General features: G+C 51.8%; 1 protein-coding gene across 1 annotated transcript; it reads right to left on the bottom strand.

The window, feature by feature from the left end:
• Positions 1–324: 324 nt before the first annotated feature.
• Positions 325–6,639, bottom strand: FAM3D (FAM3 metabolism regulating signaling molecule D). The gene is made up of 10 exons (XM_029995885.2): positions 6,318–6,639; positions 5,480–5,546; positions 4,612–4,719; positions 4,273–4,293; positions 3,475–3,598; positions 3,163–3,221; positions 2,740–2,790; positions 1,308–1,392; positions 1,038–1,164; positions 325–820 (listed from the first exon to the last, which is right to left on the bottom strand). The coding sequence occupies exons 2-10, from the start codon at positions 5,490–5,492 to the stop codon at positions 731–733; spliced, it is 678 nt and encodes a 225-aa protein (XP_029851745.1). The 5' UTR covers positions 5,493–5,546; positions 6,318–6,639; the 3' UTR covers positions 325–730.
• Positions 6,640–18,862: the final 12,223 nt, after the last annotated feature.

Consider the following 18,862-nt stretch of genomic DNA (forward strand, 5'->3'; position numbering starts at 1 on the left):
TCCCTCCCTCTCCGAGGGCAAAGTCAGATTGGCACGTCCCTGGCATTATCCTGATCTTTGATGGGGATATGCCACGGAGGATTTAGCCTGGATTTAACCCAGGGAAGGTTCAAGTGGGTGGGGGAAATGCTTTGGTCTACAAATATTAACCTATGTTGCTGCAAGCCATCCCTGTGGCCTTCTGGCCTTCTTGTGGCTGTAGGAGGCGGCGGGGGGTTGGCAGGAGCTCCAGGGGAAAACCACCGAGGTCTGAGCATCCCCAGGGATCACTTTGCCCTGTGCCATGTGGGGAGGGGGATCCCCCATGTGCAGTGCCCCGGGATGGGTGATGGTGATGCCCAGCTGGTGGCAGAGGACACGGCATGCTGTGCCCGCAGGGAAAAGCGTGGATTATGCTTGAAAATGGAAGTGAGAAGGTAGTGTATTATAATACAATATCTTATTTAAGAAATCTGAAAAACCTTCTACAAAGTTTTTGGTTTAAAGACAGAAAAATAAAATACCCCAAACTGACCCATAGATGAGGACAGCTCAGCTGAAACCTGGCTGGGCGTTTGCTCAGGCTCTGCAGGCACTTGTGCAGCTCTTCTCCAAGCCCTGTGCAGCCCCTGATGTGAAATGGCCAGTTTCTGGGAGTGGGCAGCCACTGCTGGGCTATGTGACCGGGCAGCGGTGGGGCTGGGGTCCCTGCGACACTGGTCTTGCCTCCGTGGCAGGCTGAGGCTTGATGCTAATCCATCTTTCTGGGGGCACAGCCCTCCATCTCCAGCATCTCAGGCCAGCCATCGTATTTATTTTTCTTCTCATCATTTTTGATGTGCTGCAGGAAAAAAAAAAAAGAGAGAGAGAGAAAATGAATGAGGAGGTTGGTGGCACAGTGCAAGTTTGCAATGTGGCAAAACTTGCAGCTTGGCTTGACGTGGGGGATAACACCACTGGCCCATGTCTTCTGCAAACAGGTAGGTGAGATCTAGCTCAGGAGGTGCTACTAAGAGGGTGGGAGCCTCCAGAGCTGGTGGCAGGGGAGGGCCACATACCTCTTCAAAGGGGCTCTTGTTCTTCAGACCTTTCGCTCCCAAGAAGACCCAGTTGTCCCGGAAGCCCAGCGTGCTCACGTGGCTGCTGCCCAGCTCCACAAATTGTGTCCGTACTTTGTCATTCATCCTGAAAGAGGGCAAGAAGGTGTTAGTGTGGTGCCAGGTGGCTGTCTCCTCCTGTCCCCTCTCTGCTGCTGGCAGCGGCACCTCCAGCTCCCCTCAGCTGTGGGTTTTTGGGGAGCCAGGTGTTGCCCCTGGGGCCAAACTCACTTTGTGGCAGCGTCATCATAGCTGGCTGTCAGCACGATGGTGCCATGCTCGATCTCTTGGAGGAAGGTATCCAGTTTGTTAATGTCTGGGAGAGAAGAGCATTAGGGAAAGAAAAAGGGATTTAGCAAGGACTGCTGTGTGGCAGCTGAGGGAACCACCTCTGGGTCGGTGGCAAATATCCCGACTGTCCTGGTGCTGGCCAGGATTTGGGGTCACGGGCTTGGGGAAGGATGGGGTCCCCGATGATGCATTCCCCATCTTGTGTTCCCACCTGGGCTCTTCCGCAGCACCTAGGGCTGGCACTTTCCTCCCGCCAGTACAACTGCAGAGGGGAATTTGCTCCTCAACTTTGCTCGCTAACTGTGAAATCTAGTTACACGAATTTACTTCTCAACACAAGAAATGAACCCGCTCGGCCGCAGAGCTGCCTGCCCTGCGATCATGCCTTCGGCTGTATTGCGGGAATTATTCCTCATCCTGCATCCGTGGGATGCTCGAGTCCAACGCCCCATCTAGTGGCACAGGAGCTGACTGCCTGCCTTCTCCTTCCCTGGGCCTCTCCCACCGCACGCCTCGCTTGCAAACTCAGCCAGAAATCTCATGATACTGGTGTTTCTCCTTAAAACTCCAGAGTTACCAAGAATAGGCTGCAAAACCAAAAAGCAGAAAGGGTGATTGATCCTTGGGGAAGGCTCAAACAGCAAAGGGTAAATCAAACGCACTACGGGGTTTGTTTTAGCATGTGATTTTGAGGAGTTCTGCCAAAATTCTGGAGAGGTTTGTTAACAGCTTTGCAACAATGGTGGGATTTGCAGCATCCTGCAAGTCAGTGCCAGCTGGGCTGCGAGCGGGCGCTGCCCTGGCTCAGGGCATCTTCTTGCTGTTAGGAAGATTGTTTGAAGCTGTCAGGCGCAGGGACGTGGTCTTTGCTGCCACCAGGCTCTGCTCCATGTGCTCAGCTTTGCTGGGGCTGGGGGCTGCATCTCACCTGCTATGCCCAGAGCTCCTCATTTATCCTCCTGAGAAAGCCAGGGAAACGAGCAGCTGCTCAGCCACCACCAGCTTTCAAAAACTGAGTTGAAAGTTGCAAAATCTCAGGATTAGTGTAACTACCTGATCTTAGAAAGTAGCCTGTCTCAGGTCTCAATCGCCCTGGTTTATTCAGTTTAGTGGAATTACGTTTTTCAGGCTATTATGCACATGTAAAAGGAACAAGAAGCCAATCTCGGATGCAGATGCATTATGAGGATTCCGGGATCAATGGCCTCAGAGAAAGCTGAGCTTTTACCACCAGAGCTGGCAATCCTGGTGAAAGACTACTAGACTTTATCGTTAAATACATGGCAGAGGAGCAGCCTAAATTGCAGGCAGCTGGTAGTGCTGGCGTGAGCCCTGGCTGGGATCCACCAAGCGGCAAAGTGACCACGCTTACCTCCAGAGTACATGTCGAATGTGTCAGTTTTCAGGAGCTGCCCGCTTGTTCCTGAAAGGTTAAAATTCAAAACAAAGCACAGTGAGTTTGCACTGTTGTGGCTCTAGTCTTTGCCTGGCCACCAGCTTGGGGTTCTTGCTGCAGAATGCTTTGCTCTTCCCTCGGTGTGTCATATTTGCTGTGACGGCAAATGTGTTGCTTGGTGGAGTTCACGGAGCCATTGTGCATGACTCAGGCGGGTTTGTTCCCATCTTCCTGGCAGTGCTCGCAAATATAATTGTGGATGGGCACCCCATGCAACAGCGGACTGATGTGCTTTTGGCTCAGCCACGGTGCCTGGGATGGGGTCCCCGGTGGCCCATTCCCTCCTGGGGGAGGAAGGGACCACAGCCATGGCGCGGGGTTAGTGCCCACCCGACTCACCATTCACTAGCGCGATGTTCAGGCCTCTGCCAATGTTGTTTTTCATGCTGCTCATGAGGCTGGAAAGGAAAGCAGAGAGCACCAGTAAGCACAGGGATGCCCTAGAGATGCTGGTGCCAGTGAAACTCTGATGGGGCAAAGTGGCTGAAGACAGCAAAATAGCCCCAGAAGTGGTCGTGAAGAAAACTATTCCCAAATTTTTTAACTACAAATGCACCTTGATGCCCATCAACATGCTTGGCAGAAGCCAAACTCGCCCTATTCGAGCCCAGGCCAGCCACGGCTCCCCCGTCCCCGCTGTGTGCCGCTTACACCATGTCATCGAAGCAGATGGAGGGTCCCACCACGTTTGCGGCGCCGCTGATGATCTTGAAGGCAAAATGGTCCTCGGGGCAGCTCTTCTTGTTCCCGCACTTGTGCTGGGGCAGCTGCTTGCCTGCGAGGGAGGAGCGGAGCTGCAAGCCATGGTGTTGGCCCCACGGGGGGACACTGGCCGCGTCCCCGAAGGGCTGAGCAGGGCTGGCACTGTGGCACGGTGGTCCACAAAGGGGGAAACACCTGGACCAGCTTCTTGCATGAAGGAGGCTTGTCCTGGGTCTGGGACCAGCTTCTTGTTTGAGGTTTACGGTGCCAAGGCTTGGGGTGGGGTGGGACAAGCTGGGTGCCAGGTGCCGCTCTGGGCGTGAGCAGCGGGACGGCACCGCTGATGCCACGGGGATTGCAGAGGGGTGCGTGCCAGGGAGCGTTTGGGGCTGGCACTGGTTCAAGGCCAGCCCCTTGGGGCTTTTCTGCCCGGAGCTTCCCCATTCCTGGCCAGGGTAGGGACTTGTGCCACATGGCACGCACGGGGCCCATGACCTGCTTTCTGCCGTAGCCCGTGGCCTGGGAGTGTTTCTGCTGGGGCAGGGGGATCGCGTGAATGTTCGTGTGCTTGCAGAGCCCGCCAAAGCCGCTGCTGCTGTGTGCAATAAGGAAATTCCTCTGTGTTTGGGAGGGTGGGATTTTTGCCTTGGGAACGGGGCTCCTGAAGGCAGCTATCGTGCTTCCACCATCACCCTCAGCCCTGGAGCGGTGTTGGGTGATGGAGATGAAGTTGAGAGCGGTACTCACTGCTGGGCTTGTTGATGGCACCTGTGGGTACCAAGCAGGAGGGTTAGACACCTCGGAGAGCTGCTCCTCTTCCCCAAGCCAGGAGCAGCTGTTCGGGCACCAGCTCTCCAAAACTGCTCCCCGTGGCAGCAAGCATCCCCGGAGCCACCCGCCCTGGTGCAGCTTCCCGGTGTGCTGTCCCCTCCCTGCCCCCATGGTCAGAGCTGGTGGCTATAGCCTTGGCCAGGGACTGCAAGTGCAAGTGTTCGTGGCAACTATATGCGGCTCCGGGGTCTGGCTTGCAATGGGGCTGCCCGCACCCTCCCTCTGGACCCGGGCGGACCCCTGCCGGCACCTCACCGAGCCAGCTTCGCAGGCTGATGGCCTTCCAGCTCCGATCGAAGAATGTCTGCACGATGAACCATGTGCTCAGCAGCGTGATGAGCAGCACCGTGTACCGGATCACGCCTGCAAGGGGTGGGAGAGGAGCCGGGTGAGAGCAGCAGCAGCATGGGTCGGGGACTGGAGCATCCCTCTGGCTTCTCGGGGACTTGGTCCACGCGTCCCCACGTTACAAAGCGCAAGGTGACAGCCGGCACATGTGTGGTGTGGGAAGGCAGCTAACATTCCTTCCTTCATTCTCTAAACGGACTCTGATCTCTTAATTAATATCTCTAGAGCATGTGATGATGCTCAGATAGGCATTACCCTTCTACTGGGAGGCACTATTCATATTTCTCTCTGCATTAAAGTAAATCTGATAATTAGTCAGAAAGCTATGTAAATCCAAATATTTCTTACCTTCCCAGCGCTGGGAAGGCTGCTATCCCCCAATTAGTCACTAGCTACAGCCGAGCGGCTGCTAATACAAATGTGATTGGCATTTGGCTTTAAAGCACTGCTCATCAGAGCAAAACGTTCCAGTCCTGCATGGAAAGAGAGTAGAAAAATATACTTATATTGCAGCTGAATGGCTCTTATGGAACCAGGAATGTCTCACTAGCCATCTCTTCCCAGCCACAGAGGGTTTCACTGGGAAAAATACAACAGGCTGAAATCTACACAAATCTTTTAAAAACCTCATGCTTATACAAAGGCTCTTTCCCCTGCCCCTGGCAGGGGAAGGTCAGGGTAGCTGGGCTTGGAAGGGGTCATGTAGATGAGAAGGAGGCATAAAGAACTGTAGAAAAATGGACAGAGAAAAGTAAATCTCTGTCTCCCTCCTTACCTGCCACCCGCATGGTGGTGGGGAGAGAGACTGCAACTGAGGGGGTGGCCAACGGTCACAGGTCACCCTGAGGAAAAGAATTAAATACCATAAAGTATTCCTGTAACCCACCAAAACCAGGCAGATATTAGATGAAAAAATAATTGTTATGTTTAGGCATATTTGCAATAACTAAAAGGTCATTAAAGATGTATAATTTCCTATCAGGCACACATGCTCGGTCCCACCCTGATGTTGAAGTCCTGGCTTCCATACATTGGAGCAGACTGCACTGATTGAGCTTGCTTCATTTTTAAGCCCCTGAACTCTTCACTGTGACTGTCCGCTGCCCTGTGTGCTCCTGTTTCACATCCTTTTCTCAGTAACAGATCATGCTTTTCTATTCTGCTGATAGTGATGAGCTCAAGGAGTGTGTTTTCAATCATGGCTTTGCTGCATTTCATTCTGGGATGATGCAAAGTAGGTTTCAAATATCAGGGGCTGCAAAATGCCACCTGAGGACAAGCTGTGATTTGGCCTTGCCCAGTCAGGGGAATATGCGGCAACAAGCTCGTCCTCCTTAAAATCAGAAAGGGAAGGGAAGAAGGGCAGTGCCGCTGAGCTGGGCAGAGCAGCCAGGTTTGGGGACACCTGACTTAAGAACAGAAATATTTCCACTTGTCCAAATCCTGCAGCATCTTCACCCATGTGAATGGGGAGTGGTTGTAATTTGGAGTGTGAACTATTTCCTACTTGAGCGCGTCCATCTGCCCCCTCTCTCCTGCTGCTGCCCCAACGGATCGGACGGGTACCTGCCACCCCACGCACAGGGCTCCCGGGGCTGGGGACCCACTCCTACCTTTGAAATTCGGGGCTGCAGCCTGGTGAACGTCCGTCCTGGAAACCACCCCGCAGTCCTAAGGCAAATTGTTACCTGTGAGATGTGCGCTCAGCGTTAAAGAGCCTAATGTTAACTAAAGCAGCCCTTTAGTGAGGCTTGGCATAGAAAATTTGTAAAAGAGCTATACTGAGAGTTGCTTTTCCTGTTTGAAGGGTAAATAAGGAGCAACGGGTTGTAGCAGGGCTGGGCTAAAAGTTGATTTCAGGCTGCTGCGTCATGAGGAAGGAGAGAAGAGCTTTGTCTCCTGCCCAGCCCTGCTCCGGGTCCCCTCCCAGGGCTTGACTTCAGGGAAATCGCCAATGGCCGCGTGACTGACCGTGGCCGTGATGCAGCATCCTCCGTCGGCCCCGGAGGGACTTTGCGGTGGCCCAGGGTGGCCGGTACCCGGCCAGAGTGGCAGCCCTGCCGTGACATCTCAGCTGTCCGGAGCCCGGCACTGCTCCCCACGAGACCACTCCGCTCTGCCCGCGTCTGCCGGGAGGCTGTGGCAAGGAGGAGCTGCCAAAGGCGGCTAGCGGCTTCCCACAGGAGAAGCGGCCTCGTGGCTTACCTGCATTTTAAAGGAAGCCTTGGAAGGTATTGGTGTACCCTTGGTATCGCGGCAGTGTGGTTTTGATAGGGTAAGCACACTTGCTTCCCAGCAGCATCTCGCTTCTCTCTGCGGCTATTCCTCCCAGGGGAAGGTGACTGTGAGCAGGAATCTGTCTCTGCGGGAGGTGGCACAGGGGTCTGGTGATGCTGGCAGCCCTTCCCCGCACCACCTTGTCCTGGTCCATCCCAGCCCCCTGCCACAGCATCCCTGAAATGGGTTTTAAACTCATGTTGGACGTGGTGTGAACAAGCCCATTTCACTGAGCTGGTGGAAGAGCCACAGACCTGAAAATGGACAGTTTAAAGGCTTTGGAGTACAAATGCTGCCTGTGGCTGGATCTGGAGGGACAGCCTCCTTTTGCTCCTTTCAGCATGAAGTTTTGCTTTTTAAATGTAGGGAGTCTCTCCCACACCTGTATTCCCAGTCCAGTGCCTGATCTGGTGATGGGTGTGATGGAGGCAGAAGAGCAGTCCTTAAAATCCCCCTTGGCAAGTTGCAAAGTCTTCGAAAGTGGTATTGGTTTGCTTTTGGAGCTTGTTGAGTTCCCCCTCAAATGCCATGAGGAGACCCTGGAGCTGGTGAGGATTCAGACCTGGGCTGTGATTTGGGCACAGCGAGTGGAGCAAAACTCCAGTGGGTTTGCAAAACCGTCCCCGTTTGGTCCCTGCCATTGCGGGGGACGCCAGCCTCACCGGGGCCTGTTGCACAGTGCTCTCCTTTGCCAAACTTGTGGTTTTCCTGTGCACATATTGATTTCATTGCAGAGGAAGAGAAATGGAAAAATAAACAGATAAACGCTGCTGCTTTAGGGAAGTCATGTATTTATTTGGGCTATTTATCTTCACCTTAATCCCAGGTAAAAGTTATTGGGTGAAGTCCCTGGGTGGTGAAATACCTGGAACCTGATTGTATTACAAGAGGGTAGCCCTGTCCTGGGTTTTCTATTATATTCTTAATTGTTTGGATTTCTTTTTTTTTTTTTTTTCCCCCTAAGGCTGTGCCAGAAAAAGAGACAACTGTGCTCTGGCATCTGCCAGAGAGCGACTTGCAGGACAGGAAGAAAGGAAAGAACCGCAGTGGGTGATAAACAGAGTTATTTGTCTAATAAACCTGAAATATATTTGCTTGAAAAGTATTCCAGGAACAAAAAGGTTCTCGGACAAACATTGCTAAAGAGCTCCATGGTGTTGTAAGGCAAAGGCTCCACCATGAGCCCACCCAGGACTGAAGTGCTGCTTGCCAGCGCTGAGTTATTGCTGCCAAGAAGAAACCCAGGCAGATCCCTGCCCTCACAGGGAGGTTTTCCAGGATGCAGTGGGCGATACGTTCCTGTTTCTTCCCAGCGCTGCAGGAAAACTTCACTTCTCTTCCCCAGAAACTTCTGTCTTTGTTGGGTTTGGGTTTTGGGTTTTTGCTGCTTTTGAGCCCCACGTGTCCCTTTCTCTCCATGCAGGTCCCTGACCATGACGGAGACATCATTTTGGTGTGGGGTGGGGATGCAGCTCCAAAGAGGGCGGCTGCCAGATGTCACCTATGCCCACACCCAGTGAGTCATCCCTCCAAAAGTCAGGGTTTTCCTGCAAAACTGAATGCAGGGATGCAGAATAGGGGCCGGTGTGGGGTGAGTCCACAGTCACCGTGCGTCCAGGGCTGGTCCCACCACAGGGGAATGGAGGATGCTACAATGCCATTTTCAGTCTCAAAAGAGGTCAATCTGACTGAGCTTTGCTGAGTTACTCAACAGGAGAGCACTGTTTGCCGGAAGGCTTATAAATTCCTCGGCTCATAGAAATGCTTGGCCAGCTGCTGCATCCACCAAACAGCTGGAGGGGGCATCTTACGGCGAAACCTCCCCCAGCACAAGTCAATAGTTAACCAGGGTGAGGCCCTGATCCTGAAACAGAAGCCAAGCAGGATTCACGGTGGTGGTGGGCAGGGGTAAGGGACTAAATCACTATGAGCTTGCCTCTCCTGCGAGGTTTCCCCAAGCAGTGAATCAAGAGCTGCAGCAGGGATGAGAGATGGAGGGGAGTGATTGCATCCCCTTCAGCATGGGCATGGTGGCCGGCAGCTCGGCGGGGATCCCTGTACCGTAGATTGCAGATTGTACCAAAGTGGCCTGTGCCAAAACCCCAGGGCAAAAGGAGGGACACAAGTGTTGGTGCTCAGGGCTGGCAGCAAGCTGTCTGCTGGGAAGAAGCACTTTTGGGGGGCCAAAAGCGCAGGGTAACTGTGGGCCATGTGGCAGTCCCTCCACTGGGAAGCCATGGTGAAGGGCTCTGGTTTTTAGTAATTGCACACATGGAAGGACCTGAAATGTATCTTTGGCAGCTAGCAAAGCCCTGGGTACCACCCTGAGGGCTCCCGGTTGGTGCCTGGGTGTCCTGCAGTTGGGGTTGTGTGCTGGAGCGTTGCATAGTGAACGCCCTGCAAATTCATCCAAAGCCTTGATGGATAAAGGGGTTTGACCTGGACCACACATCGCACAGCTGATTCCACCGTATATCCCATAACGGGTGGAAATATGGATTTAACCCGTGCTGTTGACACAAGTAGTTCATTAATTCTGTCTTTGAAACCATCACAGCTGCACCTCACAGAAAGGATACCAGCACGTGGGGTTTCCCCTTCGCCTCCATGCTACGAGAAGGAGGAACAACTAAAACCTTTCCTGTGCAACCCTCTAACCTGCCAGCAAGTCAAAAGTGCTGCAGAAAGGCATTATTTCAGTCATGCTCTAGAGACCTCATTTCCACGGTCGGGGGTGCGACAAGCCTACATACCGCTCAGTGTCCCGGGCGCGCTGTCCCTCTCCGCAGGCTGTGTGGGTGCCGGGGCATCCCGGGGAGCTGGGGCACCATGTGCTCGGCAGCGTGACGGTGTGGCTGCCCGGTCCGGCCCAGCCCTCCGTGACTCACGGCACCTCCCCGAGCCTTATCTCGCTGCCCAGCATGGGGCTGGGCGCCCCGGTGTGCCGTCCCACGGGGCACAGTGGCTGGCAGTGGTTGGGACCAGTGGTCCTGTGGGAGGGAAAAAAAAGCCACTCCTGTAGCCGTGAGTGCATGCATTTCCTTTGGAGGGTTTCTCCACTTTGGCACTTGTTTTTTTGCTGTATCAGAAGAGGAGAAATCTCTCCCGGGGTGGGCACCAGCCTGACCTTCTACATTTGCACTAAAGCAGCGCATCGTGTTTGATGGGGCAGCATGGCTGGTGGAGGGTACGGTGACGGGAGCAGGTGGGCATGAAGCCAGGACAAGAGTGTCCCTGCGTGGGATAAATCCAGAATAACCTGATCTGTTGGGTTTTCCCCCTGGGTGCACTGCACATGTGTGGGCCGGCCCTGAGCGACGCTTCACTGCCTCTTGTTTGCAGGAGGCTGGAGGTTCCTTTTTCAGATAAGCATTTATTTATCCAGCAACAGTCCTGAACTCCGAAGGAGTCCTGAGTTAACTGTAGATATAGATTTAGGCCTTTTTCTTTTTCATCATTTATTGTTATTATTATGTTTCTGAAGGAAGAAATCACTCCTTGGAGACTCCAGCCCTGCAGTTAGCACTAGAGGCCCTATACATTTTCCAGAGCTGAACCTCATTTACCTGGCAGCCCAGAACAAAAGTGTTCCCGTTCCTTTTTCCTTTTTCTTTTCTGTTCCCATCACTTAGAAGAACCAAACTGCTTCTCTTGGAGGTTTTAAAGGAATTTTCATCCAAGAGCGAGTGGAGGAGATGTGGGGCCAGCAGTGGCGTTGCTGTCTTTGGGACTGCAGCTTGCAGAGGGCTGAAGCAGAGCCCCTGCGGGACCAATGCTGCTCCCTGGTAATTAGTTTAATACCTGAGGGTGCTTTCTTCGTAAAACCGCACTGAGCTGTTCTTCCCGCTGGCTCTGGTCCCCAGTACTGGGCAAAGGGTGCAGGATGTGACCTGGGTGCTGGGCTGTGCACCAGAGGAAATTGCAGCCTCTGCATTAAAACCTTCCAGACAGGGAGCAGAAAAGCAAACACAGGCCTGGGCTTTGCATTGGGATAATTATCGCCCTCGGAAGGAAATTTTAGCTGCAGTGAGAGTCTGGGCTTAAACAGCGCAGTCTAAATCAGAAACCTCCTCCTTCTCCGGGGAAATATCCTTCCTATTAGTTTGCTCAGCTGCTGGCAATAACTGGCTCGGCTCAATAACGAAGAGCCCCAAGCCCCAGCGTGCTGCAGCACGCGGCTCTGCTCCGTCCCCCCGCTTCCCACCTGCGCAGGAGCCAGCCCACGGCACGGGGCTTGTGGCACCCTGGGGGAGGCCTGTTTCGTGATGAATTTCTCCTCCTGCTTCAAGGGACCTGAGGGCCCCCGGGGGCCTCGATGGAGATGGAGACGTCGCTGCTGCTTGCAGAGGAAATGAGCAAAAAAACCCTCAGCGGGGCCGGGGGCCTCGTCATCCCAACGAAGAAACCTTGTGTGAAATGCTTGTGCTCTCTGGAACTGCACGTTTCACCCAAGAGGTTTCCCTGAAACCACAGGAAAGGATGGGGAGCTGTGCACTTTTCTCATGGGACGTGGCTGCGGCACAGCCCCAGTGCTGGTGCTGGCGTGGGCAGCCCTCGCGTCCTGTCCCCGCATCCTGCGGTAGCCCAGGTTTTGCCCATCCACTGTGGCACGCAGCAGAAAGGTGCTTTTAAATCCCACATGATGTTAGTGAGTACATCAAGTGCTGGGAACAGGGCATCAGCTTGGTTTCGATTCAGCAAATAATTAACTGGTGCAGTGCGATGGAATTGCATCAGTCTCACCTGCAAGCTCCCCCTGGGACGTTTCTGCATGATACAGAGAAAGAGAAATTAAGAAAAATGTGGTATCAAAAAGCTGCAGGCTGGAGAACGAATAATCTGTGGTGCAAAGTCACCGCACTCTGATGAGCACCATGGTAGGATCGGCAGGAGCAACCTGGTGGGCAAGGAGCTGCTCTTCTCCTCTTCCTCCTCCTCCTCCTCCTCTTCCTCCTCTTCCTCCTCCCTCCTTGTGCCAGTGGTGGGTGCTGTGCGGGACCACAGCGGGTGGTGGGGAGCACTGGGGCATTGGTGGCTTCTGCTAAAAAACCCCAGTGGCTGCAGGACTGTCCCTCCCAGGAACTGTTTCCTACGCGCTGGGGGGAGGTCCCCCCTGAAGATCCCTTGTCCTTGGGCCACTGCCACTTTGCAAACATTGTCCTGAAATTGCTGTGGCTGTGTAGTTTCAGATTGCTTGTGCCGGGCTAAGCCAGGTACTGCAGATGTTAAATGTAGCACCTTTAAAAGGAAACAGCCTTTTGCTTCTCTGTTTATCTAGCGTTAACCACCAGCTGCATTTCCTGCACACGAGAGGTGGATGAGGAGTCCAAACCTCCCTGCCTGTGCTGTCACAGGGGATTATTCACCCACCAATAAACCATCCTGCTCCGGTACTCACCTCTCCTCTCCCACTTTTGCGTAGGTTAATAAACAGCAGTACTTCGTTGACTGAAGAGTGAATCATGCCAGCAAACTGATGACACATCCCGTAGGTTTCACCGGCGTCCTGGTGACCGAGCGCAGCCCGAGAACCCGGGTGAACCGCCGGCGGGGTTATCTTGTGCCGGCTGGGCTGGAAGAAAGGTGGGAGGACAAAGTTTGATAGGAGGGGTGATAGAACAATATTGGCCAAAAAGGTGAAAAAGCACTTTCACAAGAGGAGAAGGGTGGTGGTTGATGGCAAGGGGGGTTTGGTGTGCCGGTGGGTCTCGCCCGGCAGCACGGCGGTACCGGCTTTTGGGGGTGCTGTTGTGTAGCGCATCCGCTGCGCCCGCTGCAGCCCTGGCAGCGCAGCCCACTGATGCTGGCTTTGCTGCTAGGAGAGGAAAATAAAGAAAGGAGATCATAACTGCTTTTACTACTAAAAGAGAAATTAGCTCGTGCGGTGCTAAGCCCCCAGTCTGCGGGCCCAGCGCAGCCAATCTGTTTTTATTGTTTTGCAGGACTCTTCTGCAACGGAACGATGACAAATACCGGGAATTAGCAGAGTGTAATTACTCTGTATTAGTTGAATTCACTGTATAGACACAGATCGTAAACAGCCATTGATTATTCCTAATTTCACATTTTTAGCATTCTGAATTGCAGCAATTATGCCTGTCCGAGGGAACTGTCTTCTCTTTCAACCCCTCAGGTCCCCAGTCACTCCCCTTCCTTTAAGATACTTTTTTACTGCTGAAAAAGAGGACATTTAACACAAATCCCACCCTCCTTCCACAGGAAAATGCCGCGCCTCGTCCCCAAATCCCTCCGGCTCTGCAGCCCAAAAGTTGCTTCTTTTGCTGCCAGCTGCTTCAAAATGCAGATGGGTGCCTGGTGTGGTCTGTAACCCCTGGGCCACAGCTCATTTCGTGTAGGTTCGTTGCAGAGGCAATTAGCAACCCTGGCGCTCGGTGTGGGTGTCGCAGGGATGGCCACGGGAAGGGGCCTGGGCAGCAGCAAAGCTCGCCGTGCATCTCCTGTTGCCGCGTGGTGCCCCGCAAGCAGCGCTCATGTTTTAAGCATCCTGTCTTTTTTGAAACATGGTTGCAGGCCAGGACATGATTTCCAAATGCTAATTTGCACCTCCAGTGAAATCTTGCTGGGGGCCTCTTGTCTCCAGCCTGGTAACGACTGTGCCCTCTGCGGACAAGATCTGTGAGAGGGGCTGGTAGACCTCAGTATTTTCTTGTTACAGGCTACAAGCAGTAGTAAAAAATGAATGTAGATATAAATTATTAATATTTGCACGGGAAATTTCTAACCCTATTAGTATCATATCATTAAATTTGTTTCTTACGCACCGGCAGTGATTTCATTACAAAGCGTAGCGGAGCATAATGCCAGCTCTGCAACACTGATTCGGTCAATTAATGACGAGAGGGGGAAGATCCCAATGTTTACTGATGGCAGAGCCTTTGGGACTTCTTTTGCTTTGCCCCTAGTAAATACTGGGGGATGGTGGGTGACCACCACCGGCCATACGCCGTGCTCGCAGATGTGCTGGGGTGTTAGGCTGTGCGCCCCGTGGCTGTGGGAGAGGAGGAGGAGCAGACGGGCTTGCTGGCTCCCTGCCACAGGCCACGGGCTCCTGAGTTATTGCAGACACTTTGGTCTGACCCACACAGCAATTCTGGCATTTTTATCTATTTTGACATGATTTGCCCACCCTGGGCTGCAGCAGTGCAAAGGGACGAGGGTCCGAGAAGCCTCTGGTCCAAAGCACTTCCCGCTGCCGGCATTGGGCAGGGAGTTATTTATTCCAGGCAGCGGCTGCAGCCACCAAGCAGCAGCAGTAGAAGTTTTTTATTGCACCCATTCCTAGGACACTGAAGAAGGATTATGCATGCTTCCACCATGCCAGCTTTTTATTAGATTGCAGGCAGGGGTTAAACTGATCCTTGTCAGCACAAATATAATGCCCGGGGTGATGGGAGCAGCATAAATTGAGGACAAGAGGTGGCGGCTTTTACCGCTGCTCTCAAGAATGCTCTGCTGTTTTACTGCATCGTTCGCTTTTTAATTGGGACATTTCCCTCTGGCCAGGGGTTGTCTTTCCTTTTTTGCCAATGAGGTGCAATAAATAAATGGGCTAAGGCACAGATTCTGAGGGGAGGTGAAGTGCAGAGGGCAGATTAGTGGCTGTGCCGAAGCCCTTTGGATCTCCCTGGTCTGCCATGACGGCACAGATTTGGTACAGCTCGCCCAAGCTGGGGACACAGGGGCTGTCCTGCGGTGCCGAGGGGTCTGCAGTAGTACAAATCACACAGGTGCTTCATCTATTTGTCACCTCCATTTTTTTGTAGGGTACTCGTGTTAGCAGGAGGCGACGGTCCTCGGTGCTGTGTTAGGGGGGTGAGTTTATTTGTGGCCAGTTCTGATATGTCTGTGCCGTTGAGAAGCAGTATTCGAAGGAGCACACGGTAACCCTGCGTGCCCGGCTGGCCAGATTTGCTTATCAGTTATGGCAGAGCACGACTATGGGGATGCATCATCTGAATGCTCCAAAACTGCCTGCTATTTGCTGTAATTAGGCAGAGCGAGCCATTACAGGCTGCCTCACGCGGGGAACAGCAGTGGGAAACACGGTGACATCGAACGTTGCGAGCCTGCAAGTGGAGACGTGGTTTGGGGGGGCCAGACACTGTCTGGGCCCTTGGCTGCTCTCCCGGCCCTGCAGAAAACCTCGCTGGGGTGACATGGAGTGCCCCAGCACGCTGACCGGCTGTCGGAGGGGGCTTTGGGGGGGGTTCATTTGCTCCTTTATGCCTCCCCCCAGGAAAAGCTCGTGCAGGCCAGGTCTGGCGTGTGTGCAGGGACTGCTGGCCCCTGGTGCTGGCAGCAGTGGCAGCAAATTGCAGTAAAATATATTGGAGTTATTGACATGTATCTTTTCTGATTTGGTGGATGATGTAGAGCGAAGCCTTCAGAGCTGACCCATCGTCCTCGCAGGGACTCCTCTTTGGGGGAGAGCGCTGCATCCTCGCAAGTCTTGTGTAAGCAGCCCATGCTGGTTTGAACACCCTCCTTTGCTGCAAAGGTTACGTGGGGGATAGAGTTTCCAGCTACAACACTATTAAAAAGACAACATGTACACACGACTTGCAGAAACCAGAAAAGCCTTCTAGTTGCAGCTTCCAGGTACATAGCTCATTGGGACCGTGGTGAATTGCCACCTTGCTCAGATGAGTAAAGAAGTCTGGGTAAGTAGGTAAATCCACCCACCATAAGTGGTAGGTAGCTTGGAGCAATGTAACAGCCCTCGTGCCTTTGGGAGCTGGTACACAGGCTTCGGATTTGCAGCTGGAGCCAAGGTGCATTGACTCTGGTCTCTCTGAATCTGCTTTACGCTAAAGCGCAGCCTTAGAGCCTGTGGCTGCCAGTCTGGGTCATGTGCAGCCCCAAAACCCCTGCATGCTATGGGTGCCTGGCACACAGCCACCCCGGTATAGGACTGCAAGGCAGCTGGGGGGTAAATAAGGTACTCATTCAGCTGTCCTGTTGTTTTTATTTGCCTACAGTAGTAGCTGATTAATTAGATATCTTCCGCCCCCACTCCCCCAACCTCCTTGTGCTTGCAGCAGAGGAAATCCTGCTTTGTGCTGCTAATGGACCTCACCAATCCAGTAGACCATTACAGTGCAGACAAAACGTCTCTTTAAAAAGTGCAATAGAAATTAAAGCTCTCCACTGAGAACAAAGCCAGTAGGGCTTTTTGCATCTACTGTTTTTATTGTATTCTGTAACATTTGTAAAGTAGATCACTTTTATCGAGAAAGCCTATCTTTTCTCCCAAGCTGTAGTTCCTAGACTTCTTAAAGAAGATTTCTGCTCACAAAGGAAATAAAAGATAGAAATATGATGCTCTCTGACATTTGAACACGCTACTGAGAATCTGAATTAAAAGGAACAAACTCAGAAAGTATCATTTATACAGCAATCAACTTTAAAAAGTCACCATCTGCTAAGAGTTACCACCCGGTGTAACTGTGTCTTTATTGCCAGACAGAGAATAGGAAATAACTCTGGGAACTCCTCTGCACCTGCTGGGTTTTTCTTGGTGCCGTACACACACTGAACTGCGGTGGCCGGTATGCCGTGGGCTGCCTGTTGCAACTCTCCTTTTACTCCAACTCACTACAGAATATAAATCTGAATACAGGTGCTATTAGGAGGAATGATTTGGGGTTGTTAAAGTTATAGCATAGTGTCACCTTTCTGAAAAGTCTAAAGGGCAAAAGAAATGTCTGGAGCTGGTCCCTGGCTTGGGTTTATATATAGAAACTTGATTTTTTCTTGCTTGCGGCTCACCTTTTTGCTGCCTGCCCCCCACCCCAATGACATTTCCTGGCCTCTCAGAGCCCTTTCTAGTTTTGTCTTCTTATTTCATTGTAATTGATCATAATATTACCAAATTCTTTGCCCTGTGCAACTTGAATAGTGCTCACCTTGCAGTTTTTTGCCTCATTTTGGTCTTCCACTGCTCATAGTCTCCTAGAAAGGTTGTGAACTTTTTGATACAAAAACTTCCCATCAAATTTTATGTCTTCCACCAAGCCTGTTCTGTGTTCAGGTGATGCTTAGCATAATTTAATCCTTTCTGCTGCTACTGCCCAGCATCACTCTTTCTGGCTCGGCAATCATGATGGTTTCCCTCCTACCTCTCCATGCACAAGACTCAACTATTGCAATACAATTGTGTGCAGAATTTCAAGTCTTCTGTTTCTTGGAGTCAACTGGGAACTGAGGTACATTCACGGGGCCTATCAGCTGAAAAAGCGTGGAAACACTTGTGCAAGTTATTTCTGCATTGTCTTCCTTGAGTTTTATACAACAGCACCAGACGCTGGGAAGATGCAATGGCTTTTCCCCACCACGTTTCCCACCCATCACTGTGCAACATTTACTGTAGAGTCTGCTTGGGTCAGAAGCAAGGAAGCAAGACTGGGCCTGAGATGCAAATAATAAACGTGATAGGAAAAGCAAAGTGGTGCCCAGTGGTTTGAAATGAATAAAGGAAAAAAACCTGTGTACTCGCAAGTTTCCCTTGTGTCTGTCCCGTCACCGAGCCCCATTGCTGTCAGTGCTGCTGGGGGGTGTGATCGCATTTTGAGCTGATGCACCAACACAGACCATGGCAGGCAATCGTACTCCTCTCCCCTTTTAGGACTTTTAAGCCTCTCAACCCCATCCCTCAGGAGGCCACTCTGTCCTGTCTCCTTTCCAAGGTCTTGTGCTGTTGCAGAGGCTGAGTCAGGGACAGTAGAAAGTCTTTGGTGCTGTGTTGCTTCGTGCCTGGTGGGGAAAAGTGTCTTTTGCCATCACCCTCAGTTACCTGTTCCTCTGTGTGTGTTTGTAGCGTTGTGCTGGGCTTTGGAAATGAGAGTGCCTGCGGTCCTTGTTGACTTGCTTTAAGGGTTTTAACGGCATTTAATCACAATGGTCTAATTAAAGTTTGGAGGCCTTATTTGAGGGTAGTTAGTTAATAGATAAATTAGTTAAATTAATTGTGGTTTGTTGTGTACAGACATACCCTTGGTTAGGCAGAAGGCCAGCCAACGTGCTCTGATGACAATTATTTCCAGCCTGACCTGTGAGTCTGGAGTGCCCGAAGCCCTGGGGCTTGATGGCCGGAGTTGCAAGATGTGGTCCTGTAAGCGTCTTCTGCTGGCTTGCTACCATCACCATCACTCATATACCCTCATTTATTGCGAAATGAAATAACTCTTTAAAAGCTGAATAGGAATCTGGTGTGAAGCACATAACCAACTTGCACAGGGGCAATCGCCAAGTGCTGAAATGGTCTGTTCAAGGTAAGTTTTACATTTTTAAGCTTCTATTAAGTCGAGGATAAACCTCAGGAAGTTTCAGAAAGCACAGTGACACTGCTTTGAAGGACACCAAATAACATCTCTATTTTTCCCTGTAGATCAGCTGCCTTGGGAACCCACATTAGCATTTCATTAGTGACCTGCTTTGGATTTATCACCAGGAAAAATCAACATGCACTGAATTGTCTATAATCCTTCCTCAGATGGAGGGGGTTGAATGAGCTGGGATTTTGTTTCTTTGTTGAGATGAAATGTAATTACTTTATGGGATTTGCATGGTGTGTTAAATTCTGCCAGTATTAAAGCGTGATACAAGTTATAGAACTGTGCCGGTTGCTGGAGATTTATGGAATAAAAGGTATAATTTCACACTTCACTGCATTTTATTTTGAAGTTGGATGTTGACGTGCTTTTCAGTTGTTTAGATGTGTTTATTTAGCCTTTACTCTTGGTTAAGACAAGTACACCAAGGGATTTGATGAGCAAGAGGCTGGAGTTGCCTTCCTCACTTTCCGAAGGAGGTGTCCAAGAGAGCATGAAGCTCGGTGCTGGAGCCCTGGCCCCAGCGTCCC

The sequence above is a fragment of the Aquila chrysaetos genome, chromosome 20, assembly GCF_900496995.4.
Source record: "Aquila chrysaetos chrysaetos chromosome 20, bAquChr1.4, whole genome shotgun sequence".
NCBI lineage: Eukaryota > Metazoa > Chordata > Aves > Accipitriformes > Accipitridae > Aquila > Aquila chrysaetos.